This window comes from Nicotiana attenuata, unplaced genomic scaffold, assembly GCF_001879085.1.
Source record: "Nicotiana attenuata strain UT unplaced genomic scaffold, NIATTr2, whole genome shotgun sequence".
Classification (NCBI taxonomy): Eukaryota; Viridiplantae; Streptophyta; class Magnoliopsida; order Solanales; family Solanaceae; genus Nicotiana; species Nicotiana attenuata.
In genome coordinates this window covers 1,051,742-1,064,793 of record NW_017670288.1, presented here as the reverse complement: position 1 = coordinate 1,064,793, position 13,052 = coordinate 1,051,742, and the positions used below count along the sequence as shown (strand labels likewise).

The 13,052-nt window shown below is 34.5% G+C and overlaps 1 protein-coding gene across 1 annotated transcript; it reads right to left on the bottom strand.

The window, feature by feature from the left end:
* Positions 1 to 3,257: 3,257 nt before the first annotated feature.
* LOC109237276 lies at positions 3,258 to 4,292 on the bottom strand. Its single transcript, XM_019403566.1, has 2 exons — positions 3,729 to 4,292; positions 3,258 to 3,626 (listed from the first exon to the last, which is right to left on the bottom strand). The coding sequence occupies exons 1-2, from the start codon at positions 4,290 to 4,292 to the stop codon at positions 3,258 to 3,260; spliced, it is 933 nt and encodes a 310-aa protein (XP_019259111.1).
* Between the last annotated feature and the right edge of the window lie 8,760 nt (positions 4,293 to 13,052).

Genomic DNA, 13,052 nt, shown 5'->3' with positions numbered 1-13,052 from the left:
TAGCACGTTTATGGCCATGTGCTCATCCTGACTTCAATATTTACAAGATCAACCCCTTAAACCTTGCTTGAAGCGGCACCACTTCAATATTCATATAGGTGAAATTAGCTACGATGTTCCTGTTACTATAAACATTTACTAATTTCATTAAGATTTAATTCAACCTCTTCGTGTAACAGTTTGCACCATGAAGTTTGTTATTTTTCCCTAGTTATTTCAGATATTTAACAACTTCTTGACTCCTCCCATAACAATATGTAATACATTGGAATTAAGGCTCCGAAGGAGATCAGTGCTTAAGCAATACAAAACAACTTGTTATTACCTCATTGAACTTATTTTGTTAGAGAGTATACTAACTCAAAGTTGGGTTCCTGTCGCTTGTATTCAATTTAGAGGTTTTAGCCCCATTCCTTCACAAGTTTGTTGTACTACATTTCTCGTCAATGGTTTGGTAAGTTGATCTGCCAAATTCTTATTCGATCTCACATACACAATAGTTATAGTCCCATTTGTGACTAATTCTCTTATATGAGCGTGCCTCTGGCTTATATGTCTTGATTTCCTATTATATGTCTTATTGTGAGCCACACACATGGTAGTCTCACTATCACAAAATACAGAAATGGCTGGCATAGGTTGTGGCCACAACTTTATATCTAATAACATGTTCCTCAACCATTCTGCTTCTTTCCCAGCTGCTGCTAATGCTACGAATCCAGATTTCATAGTAGAATGAGAAATACAAGTTTGTTTCTTGGATGCCCAACTAATGGCACCACCTCCCAAAGTAAATATCCATCCTGAAGTGGATTTATTATCATTAACATTGGTAATCCAACTTGCATCAGAATATCCCTCTAAAATAGTGGAAAAACCATTATAGCAAATGCCCAAATATTTTGTATATTTTAAATATCCAAGCACTCTAGTTATTGCTTTCCAATGATCATTACTTGGATTACTAGTAAACCTTGAAAGTTTACAAACAACAAATGCTATATCTGGTCTTGTACAATGCATTGCATACATCATATTACCTATTGCACTTGCATACTCTAATTGGGTTATTGCTCTTCCAGTATTTTCAGTTAGCTTGATACTGGAGTCATAAGGAGTATTAAACTCCTTTATGCCTAAATGACTGAACTTAGCAAGGATCTTATCAATATAATGCGATTGTGATAAAGTCATTCTTTTGTTCTCTCTTTTCACCTTTATGCCTAGAATAGTATCTACGTCATTTAAGTTTTTCATCTTAAAAATTAAAGTTAGATACTTCTTGATTTCATTAATACCAAGCATATTTGTACCAAAAATTAGCATGTCATCAACATATAGACAAATGATAACTCCATATTCTTTTGTGAACTTGGAGTAGATACATTTATCAGCATGATTATTTATGAATTCATTTGAAAGTATAGCACTATCAAACCTTTTCATGCCATTTTTAGATGCTTGTTTCAAACCATAGAGAGACTTTATCAATTTACATACTTTCTTCTCATTTCCTGGAAGAACAAAACCTTCAGGTTGTTGCATATAAATCTCTTCACTAAGGTTTCCATTTAAAAAGGCTGTTTTAACATACATTAATGCACATACAAGTTATATGCAGAAGACAACGATAAAAGCACTCTAATGGACGTTATTCTTGCTACAGGAGCATAAGTATCAAAATAGTCTATGCCTTCTTTTTGAGTGAAACCTTTTGCTACTAATCTTGCTTTGAAGGTTTGGATAGAACCGTCTGTATTATACCTCCTTCGAAAGACCCATTTACAACCTATGGGTTTTGATCCATTTGGAAGATCAACTAAAACCCAAGTATTATAATTGAATCCATTTCATCATTAATAGCTTCTTTCCAGAAGGCAGCATCTCGAGAAGCCATAGCTTCTTGAAATGTCTTCGGGTCTTCTTCAACTTTTAATAAGATAGGAATTTGATTACAGACATTTTTTCTATCTCCTTCTACAAGAAAGACTAAGGACTGTGAAGAGATAAAATCAGAACCAAGACATTTTTCTTTCCTTATTCTTTGACTCTTTCTTAGTTCTATTTGTATATTGTCACTTTTCTTTTTTACTTGTAGTAATTTCGGAATGTGACAATCTATATGCATTATTATCACTTTCACTTGATTCAGTCATTTCCTCATCAACAGTGTTATCTAAAAATTTATTTTCAATAAATTCAACATGAATAGATTCTATTATAACATTAGATTCTAGATCCAACAATCTATATGCCTTAGAATTTTGAGCATATCCAACATAAACACTTTTAATTCCTCTAGGACCTAGTTTTCTTCTTTGGTGATCATGAACTCTATAGAATGATATACACCCCCACACTTTAAAATAATCTAAATTAAGTTTTCTATTATTCAAAGTTCATATGGTGAAACATGTAAGCTTTTTGAAGGCACCCTATTTAATATGTGACAAGCTGTTAAAAGTGATTCACCCCATAAATTATGTGGTAAATGTGCATTCATTAACATAGCATTAATCATATCAACTAAAGTTCTATTTTTCCTTTCAGCCAAACCATTTTGTTGTGGTGTATAAGGAGCACTTGTTTGATGTATCAAACCATTCTCTTCACAAAACTTATTAAATTCAGAGGAAAAATATTCTCCACCTCTATCACTACGAATAATCTTAATCTTAGTATTCTTTTGATTTTCCACAACAGATTTATATTCTTTAAACTTCTGAAATGTTTCATCTTTTGTTTTAAGCAAGTAAACATATGTGAATCTAGAATAATCACCTATAAAAGTAATAAAATATCTCTTGCCTCCTCTGGTTAACTTTCCATTTAGTTTACATATATATCAGAATGTACTAAGTGTAACAATTCGCTAAATCTTTCAGTTTTACGAAAAGGTTTCTTAGTCATTTTTGCTTGTATACATATTTCACATTTTTTCACATTATCATGCTTGCAAGAAATATATCCATTTTTGGACATATAATTTAACGAACCAAAATTTAAATGTCCTAATCTAGCATGCCATAAATAAGAATTGGACTCAACAATATAAGCAGAAACATAGTTTATTGCATTAATACTAAGTTTGAACATGCCATCACAAGTGTAGCCCTTTCCTACAAGTAAACCATTCTTAGATACTATTCATGATCAGATTCTATGACTATCTTGAAGCCTCTCTTAGACAACAAACTAGCAGACATCAAGTTCTTCTTCATGTCTGGAACATGGTACACATTTAGCAATGTTGGCTTCTACCCAGAAGTGAAATTGATCTCAACACTTCCTTTTCCTGCAACATCTGCAGTCATATGATTTCCCATGAGAACCTTCTCGGGTTCCTTCACTTCTGCATAAGTCTTGAACATATTCTTCTCATAACAGACATGAACGGTGGCACCCGAATCCAACCACCAGTCTTGACTCTTAACAGCAGCAACAGCCATGTTTATCTTTGTAACCATATTACATGGTGCTACAGAAACCATTGCAACCAAGCCTTGTGAAAAACTTTCAAATGTGTTTGCTTTTGCCTTTTCAGACCTTCCCGAGTTTCTAGAATTTCCATGGTTAAAGTTAATTCCTGCTTTCTTAAACCTGCAATCACGGATCTTGTGGCCTTTCTTTCCTCAATGATGACATTTTAAAGTATTCCTCTTTTTAAATTGAGGCTTATTTGAAACTTTCAGATTTTTGTTTCCATCTCCGTTATTATTCTGACTAACATTATTAACTGTGGAACTCGAAGGTTGCATAAAAGTATTACGAATTCGATTCTCACTTTCAATTTGAATGTGAGTTCGAAACTGTTCCACAGTCAATTTCTCAGAAGAATGCAGGATCTTCTTTCTATAGTCATTCCAGGAAGGAGGTAGTTTAGAAAGTATAGCACCGATTTGAAGTGCATCAGGAATTTTAACTTCAAGATCAGTTAGTTTTGAAACTAAGATTTGTAGTTCATAAATCTGATCCATGATGGGCTTTGTATCACCCATTTTAAATTTGAAGTACTTTAAATATAGAAATTTATCAATACCTCGTTTCTCGTTTTCATAAGCACTTTGCAACGCCGTCCAGATTTTCCTTGGAGACTTCAAATTTTGATACAGATCATAGAGACGATCTATTAATGTATTCAGAATATGTCCCCAACACAGCAGTTCATCATCTTCCCGTTTCTTCCTCGTTGCTTTCACTTCATCAGAATCTTCTGCAGTAGGTTCTGGCAAAGCAAGCAATTGCGGATCAAGAACATATAAAATCTTTAGAGCAGTCAGTAGGAAAATCATCTTGTCCTTCCAGCGATAAAGTTTGATCCATCAAAACGGTCGAGTTTGATGAACTCTTTTGGATTTTCAACAACGGACAGAATGTTCTCCATTACAGAATATCTTCTTTAAGATTGTTAGAAAAATAATAATCGAAAACGAAATTGAAGATGGCTTGAGGCGTGAGAACGACTTTCCCTAAAGAAGATATTGCCGTATACAAATTGGGGAAATACAAACAATCTTCTTCAGGATACAACAAGCCAAGAATATACTGCAGATTTTTCTATGTCCATTTTGTTGGAAGAACTTCTATTTATAGGCAACCATCGGACCTTTTCAAAAAGATGTGTTCTTTCATAAACAGACACATCTGTTTATCCAAATCAGATTTAAATGTAGAATTAAATAAAAAATAAAATATTTATTTTAGGTCCGACCCGGCCCAAGCCCAAGCCCAAGCCTTTAGCCCAAGTCCAAGTCCAAGATATTAATATATATAATATATAATATATAATATATAATATATAATATATAATATATAATATATAATATATATGTATTTGCACACATATAAGAGTATGTGTTCTAAATTAAACACATAAAAAGACAAGGACTTAAAAGGCACACAAAGTTGTAACGACCCAGTCGGTCGTTTTTTGAAATTTCACCGCGACCCCCCATTAACTGTTTCCCCTAAGTTCATTTCTGCTATTTTGGTTTGCCGGGACGTTCGGTGTTGAGTTTTGGAGAGTTTTGGGACACTTAGTCCCTAAATGAGAGCTTCAGAGTTGAAAAATAGTCTGTAATCAGAACAGTGTGAAGACGACCTCAGAATGGAAATCCGATGGTTCCGTTAGCTCCGTTAGGTGATTTCGGGGTTGGGAGCGTGTTCGGAATGTATTTTGGAGGCTCGTAGCTCATTTAGGCTTGAAATGCCGAAGTTTGAATTTTTGAAGTTTCCGGTCCGATAGTGAGTTTTTGATCCGAGGGTCGGATTGGAATTCCGGAAGTTGCAGTAGTTTCATCATGTCATTTGGGATGTGTGTGCAAAATTTCAGGTCATTCGGACGAGGTTCGGCTAGGTTTTTGATCGAAAACGTGTTTGGTTGGAATTTGAAGTTCTTAGGCTTGAATCTTTGATTAATTCGGGTTTCCGGCGTTGTTTAGGTGTTTCCAGGATTGGTACAAGTTTGAATAAGGTATTAGGTGGTATTGGTGCTTTTGGTTGAGGTCCCGGGGGCCTCGGGATGATTTCGGGTGGTTAACGGAAGAGTTTTGGAAGTGGAGAAAGAGCAGCACTGCTGCTTCTGGTATCTTTCCGCTTCTGCGGCTTGGGAACCGCAGAAGCGGCCTTGGTCGTCGCAGAAGCGAGATTTGCCCTCCCTCTCAGGAACCGCAGAAGCGGTCGCCTTTCCGCTGAAGCAGAACCGCAGGAGCGTTGTGTGTCCGCAGAAGCGGACTCTGGTCCATTAAGTGAAAACCGCAGAAGCGGTTGTTTTCTGCATATGCGGGACTGCAGAAGCGGTCCTGTCCGCAGAAGCGGAAATCCCTGGGCAGAATTAGAAATTTCAAGGGTTTGAGTTCATAAGTTACAAAAATCAATTGAGAGCTCGGTTTAAGGCGATTTTGAGTGGGATTTGAAGTGAAGATCACTGGGTAACGTTTCCTTGGTCCCTTCTTGTTATATTTCATCATTTTATAGTTAAATACACCATTGGAATTCGAATTTAGGATCAAAAATTGGAAGAAACTTCATAGACCTAATTATTGAGTTTTGAGTGGGCAATTGACCTCCAATTTGGGAGATTTTTATATGGTTAGACTCGTGAGAGTACGAGAGTTCTGAAAATGTGAAAATTATTCGATTCCGGGGCGTTGGCCTGGAGGGCATTTTGGTCATTTCACCTAATTTTACGTCGTAGCTTTGAATTTATTAGCAAAACCAGGTGTTTGCGATGTTATTTACAATGTGTAATTGAATTGAATAGATTTGAGCCATTTGGAGTCGAATACTCGTGGCAAGAGCGTGATTTCTAGTTGATATTGAGCCGGTTCGAGGTAAGTGGCTTGTCTAACTTTGTGTGGGGGACCTTTTTCCCTTAGGATATGATCTTGAATATTTGAATGCCCCGTAAGTGAGGTGACGAGAGCGTATTTGAGCTAATTGTTGTAAATCCATTTCTACTTGAAGTATTTAAATTGAGCTTTCTTGGTTACTTGTTCATTTTAACTGCAAGTTTGTACCTGTGCTAGCTTAGAGACTCATGTTTAGCTGGCTTACCTGCTTATTTGCTTTAACTGTGCTATTTGTACTCTGTGAAGCATGTTAGGCTATAATTTACTACTTCGTGTCCTGATTTTTAGCATTGTTCCGAGATTTAGGAATCGTTGTTGTTGTGTGTTTAATTTGGGACTACGGGACGGATTCCCGGGAGATCCCTCTGTACTTGAGATATTCTGGACTGAGGGTGCGGGATACCAAAAGATCCCTGGCACATGTGTTTCTATATATATATATTGAGGATACTAAGAGATCCTCGGGATACTAAGAGATCCCCGACTTACTTATTGAGGATACTAAGAGATCCTCGAGATACCGAGAGATCCCCAGTGTTGATGATGAGGATACCAAGAGATCTTCGGGATACCAAGAGATCCCCCGGCTACTATTCCTTGTGAGGTCAGTTCTCCGTGTATTGTTACCTTTGCTTTCTATTACTGTTCTTCCTTATTTACCTGGTTTAGATTCTCGCTGTAGACTTTATTTAAACTATTTCTGTTATCTCATTATTTATTACGTTATCTCAGTAGGGCGCTGACCTTCCTCGTCACTACCCAACCGAGGTTAGGCTTGGCACTTACTGAGTACCGCTGTGGTGTACTCATGCCCTTCTTGCGCATGTTTTTCATGTGCAGATCCAGGTACTTCCTCCCAGACGTATCATCCTCGTGGTGGAGAGTCCTAGCTGAGACTTGAGGTATATCTGCTACGTTCGCAGACCAGGAGTCTCTACTCTATTCCGGCTTTAGCAGATAGTTCCTTTTCTTTCCTTTCATGTTGTTCAGACATTCTGGTGTAGAGCAGTTTACTACATTCTATTAGCCTGTGTTTCCCGTGAGTTTCCGGGTTTTGGGATTTAGTTGCAGACTTCCGCATATTTCGAGTTGTATAGGCTGAGTGGCCTTGTATACAGTTGTTATTTCCGTATGTTCAGTTTTAATTTATTATTCCAGAAATGTTAATTTGTTATTCCGCACTGTTAGGCTTACCTAGTTGTAGGAACTAGGTGCCATCACGACATGTTTCATGGAGGGTGAACTGGGGTCGTGACAAAAGTGGCCTTGCACCACCGATGTGGGACAAGCCCACTTTTCCAACATCAATAACAATCTTTCAAGAGGGATCCAATACAAATTCGTAGGGATCGTCATGGACCAAAATCAATAAAGGATACATTGGGGTGACTATTTTAATATGGGAAAGAAGAGCCTTGAAATAAGAAACTATTGTTTGTAGTCCAGAGCGCACAGAAAAAAAATACCAAACTTATAAAATGCTGCCAATAATGGCCATTGTTTTATTTTTTTCTATTACGAAGTGGCTAAGCTTCCTTCTTTGCTTCTCTTCTCTGCTTCTCTGCTAATTATTTTGTAAACTATGACCAAATTGCTGTGGTTATGGTTCCTCTTCCAGCTCAAGGACACCTCAATCAATTCCTCTGCCTCTCATCTTGTTTTTTCATATAATATAACTAATTCATTATGTTGGTTTTAGTACAGAAACTAGCCACGTTAAGGATCGAATCCACTGTTGTAATTTAGCAGTTGCTACTAATTACGTCCATTTCTTATAATTCTCAACCTCACCTTCTTATATGGCCCCTCCTAACCGTTCTAATAATTGTTCTAAACCATATGAACACTTATAGGCTTACAGCATCAGTTCTGAATACATCTTTAATATTGTATGAGCACATTAGTATATTTGTAAGAAAGTTTTCTAACATAACAAAGAGTTTGTTAATAGAATAATGTCCATAAACAGAAAATCAGAAAATAGAAGGTTAAAACTGAAAATGCAAAAATATTCCAAGACCAAAATTTCAGTGTGTTTCCTTAAGGAATTTAATCCCCTTACTGTTGCCTAAGGTATTTAGATTAATTCTTAATGAAAAACTATTATGCAATAGCGGCAATGCAAATTATAAAACTTCGACGAACTCAGATGGCAGAGCAAATCACACAATGCATACTCCATTTCATTTTACAAATATGCAGAAACTTATTGGAAATTTGGTAGTCAAAAATAAAAAATAATGTCATTGTATTTATAAGCAATAAAAAGATAAGATGAAGAAGTGCAGTTTAAAAGGTGTCTATTCCATTTTTTATTCACGGCCTTTAAGAAATATTCAACAAAGGTGTGGTCATTTATGATTCCATGATGGCTTCCACTCTCGAAAATTGGTGGTGTCTACAAAAAATATCGAAACCTGTCGTTTTCATGCTATTTTTATTTTTATTATTGAATTTTTTTAACCTCGCTTAAGCTTGAGTTTGAAAATTCGAGCTTTCGATACTGGAATTTATTTCGAATGAGTACTGTTGAAATAGATTAGGTATATTTTAAGAAGTCTGAATCTTAATTTTGGAACGATTTGATAGAGATTTGTGGCAGTTTCAATTGAAGTTTAAGTCAAATTCAAAGTAAACGAGGACCATTGAAGAAGTTTGCATCCCCATGTGTATTCCTCGAGTATCCCTTGTGTATTTTTATATATCCCGTGTATATTTGTGTATATTCATATATACATATGTGTGAAATTGTCAACTATGAATTTTGACTCCAAATTTATCTAGATCACTTTCAATCTTTTTCAGACTATAGTGTCTAGGCCTATGTGTTTTCAACAATGTCAATCATACTTATTGAAAGAATATTTTTTCCCCTAAGTATTATATATTATTAGTAACTTTTTATTGGTAATTCTTTTATTAAATAGCACTAGTATTCGTATACACGTGTTGCGCGGGGTATAAAAAAATGAAAAAGGAAATTTTACTTGAATAATACGGTAGACACAAAGGAGCATAACAAAAATCTGATTTGGTTATTCATTGAGTCGTTATATATGTAGGGTCTTGTTGCTCTTCATATATTTACAGACATAATCGACACACATTGTGCGTTTCAAACAAAGAGAAAATCAAGACATATATCAAAGAGAAAATCAAGACATATCATACATAATTTACTTAAAGCTTCTAGCCAATACGCTAAAGCAAATTTTCGGACTTTACCATTCTTAGATAAACCTTTGTCTATATGCACGAAGGAACGAAAATATTAGTGAAATCAATTACTTATAGAATTTATTTGATCCAAATTTACTTTGACAACTCTAGTTCTTGCTCTTAACCATCTCGAAATTGATGTCTCCTGCTTCTCAAGATCAAGAAATGAAATAGAAGTGTGTTCGACTTATGCCAACTGTAATAACTTCCACCATAACAAATCGAAAAGGGTATCAGAAAAATCTGAAATCAATACAACTTTATTTTAATAGAAAGGAAATTAAAATACATACCAACTCTGCTGAATGAATATTGTACTATATGCCAATTTTTGTCCCGTCCTAAAGCTTTTGCATATTCTCTCCAAATTCATAGTTGTCTCATATTTTTTGCTACTATTATATGCCAAAAGCTATAAGATTAGTCATGTTTTTCCTTTAAGGATAAGGACTTGACAAACTTATCAATTTGGGAATGTTAAGCAAGTTCTAATGGACTGTATAAGCTTGCGAGAGAAAAGTAGATGCACGAAAACAAACCTGCATTTTCAATCAGCATTTTATGATCCTTAAAGCACATGTTTCACAAAGAGATATCAACGCCACATATATAAAGCACACGTTGAACCTCAAACAACTGATTTTCACCAAGAGTCTTTAAAGGACTAAGGAATATGTAAATAGTAACATGGTATAGAATTTCTTTAGATCCAATGCACCAATTGATGTTATTAAAGAGAAATATGTATTTGAATATGGTATTGAGAAAGATCACTTGTGTGTATATGAACCAAGTGTGATATATTGCAGATTTATATTCTTATTTTTTTGGGATAAGTTATTCTAATTTTTTTGGATCGGTCTTATTGCAAACTAACATATTTTTGAATTTGCGAATCAACAACATGAAAATATCAGCTCAAAATAGAATGTACACGTAGCAAATGGATTTGCAGAAATTGTTTGTCAAGTATCCGGTAAACCTATTCAAGGAACATACACAATGGATAAAAATATGTGATATTTCGATAGCAATCTTGTTCTATATGATAATCTGCAGTAGAATTCAGAATATGAACTTGGGAATTACCCATTTCATGCAAAAAATGTTCAAAAACATATGGTCTTGCAATACATAATTAAATAATCTACATCTTGTGTTTCTGTGTTGCAGGTGAAGCATCTGTTCCATATGCAAATTTTTTATTTTTTAAAAAAAAATATCATGAGCACTTTCCAAATTCTCTCCAAGGATGACCATAATTTTAATTTAAGCATGGAATTACACACCTTGATTAGACCTATAACCTCTTTCTATCATGAGATATCATGAGCAAATCAAGAATATGTCCCTAAGTCATCAACTGCGCAGAAGGCAAATACAGAAAATACCAAAAGTCCTTTGAAACACTTCAAACCATTCAACTTTTATTCTTTTATTTTGTTTAAACCTCCTATTGACCAAACCAATTTTCCCTTCACCGCCGAAAAAGGGAATCACTAATTTCAAGCAACATCATCAAGACAGATTGTTGAGGAAAACATGAAGCAATTACTTGTCATTTACCAAGAATAACAAAGGTTCGTGGCAACTTTCAAATATTCTCTCTCACATTAGCCATTTTGCTAATTTTTTTAGGATAAATCTATAGCAAGGAAAATAGATTTTGGGCAGCTCTTTCAGTTGCCATTAGCCTAACAGGATCAATAGAAGCAACTTTCAGAGTTGCAAATGTTACGGCACATGGGACAATATTGGGAACAATTAAAATATTTTATGATGTTTTGCCAAGATAGTATATTGAAAGCAGCCAGTATCAACAAAAAGAGCATTAGATATTACCTGAGAGGAAATTCAAATTAATTGAGCTTCTTGCTCATTAGTCGCGGATTCAACAATACATAACTTTATGAACTTATCATGTGTACCTTCACTTTGAGAATAAATACTGAAAAGTGTGAAAAGGCCTCTAACCAAAAAAAAAAAATAGAGAGACATAAGAATGATAACTACTGACCAAATGCGCACCAGATTTCTTAATTGATAAAATTGTGTCAATGTGTTTTAGAAGAATAGTTTTTATGATTAATAAAAGAGTAACAATTGCAATTTGTTGAAGAAGGATAAGACTGAGTCGGCACTCTGTTAGACATAAAAAAAACTTATCCTAAATCGTTCATTTCAAATCTCAAAGAACAGAATAGCAAGATAAGGGAACTACAGATGACCTAAGAATATACAGTTGAATATCTATGACTTTTTTGTGTCAATTTTATATTTTTCCTAAAGAAATGCTTTAAAAATTATCTCGTAGCAGTTCTTGCTGTGTAGTACAATAATTTTAACAATCAGAGATATTTTAGCAATCAAAGATATTAAATGATAAGATGAAAACCTTTTTTTCTAAAAATTGGTACTGTTGAGATGTGAAAATCTTTTTTCAGCCTAAAAAAAGTTGTTGGTTTATTTCAAATTTTGTGGTGACATAATCTAGTTAACGGAACTGAGCAAAATCCTAAGAATTTTGATAGATTTCTCTAAATAACAGGCCAATAGAACCTACTTGATCTTGGACTTTCAATATGAAGACCAAGAATTTGTTGATATTAAACTCAGTAGATCTCAAACTTAGTAAAAGTGAACGATTTGGGCCTCTCCGTCCATATGCTGAACCAAATTTCAGATCTGTTACCGCTTAAATAAAAAATTTACAATGCACATAGGATTTAATCTTGTATCTTTCTTTCTAATCCTTTATCTGACATCCAATATTGCTTCTCCACTGTTTGAATAATGTATAATTTCAGAAAAAAGCAATGCAAAAAAATAATTATAGAAAGGGGTCTAGTCAAAGTCGATTACCTCTAAACAATGTGTGGCATTGAAGCTAACTCACATCGAAGCTTGCTTCTCCACTATTTGAACAATGTATAATTTCAAAAAAAAATAATACAAAAAAATTATTACATAAAGTGATCTAGTCAAAGTCGTTACCTCTAAACAATGTGTGGCGTTAGATACTTAAAAAAAATGAAGCTCCTTCGCAAATATATCTTCAAACTTGTAGAATTATTGAATAAGGTTTCGTAAAGTAGCAAGTCAAGGAGCAATGAGTTGTGCAATATTTTTCTGACTTAAATTGTAAAGCTTTCTATTTGTGGCTGTTAGTGTAATTGCATTTTATTAGTAAAACAAATTCCCATAACTCCCACTACTCCATGATGTAGAAAATGACCATAACTCCTATAACTCTCACTACTCCATGAAGTAGAAAATGGTCATAACTCTTTTGTAACTCTTCTCCCATGTTCTACCACTAATTATCTCATGTTCTCCATGATATCATAACTTATTACCCCATTTTCTTCCAATTTAATAAAAGGAAGAATTCCTACACCCATAAATAGGAGTCTTTCTTCCATATTGTGGTATGAAAAAAATAATTATAGAGTGTTTCTATAAAGTGAGGTTAAAGTTGTGAAA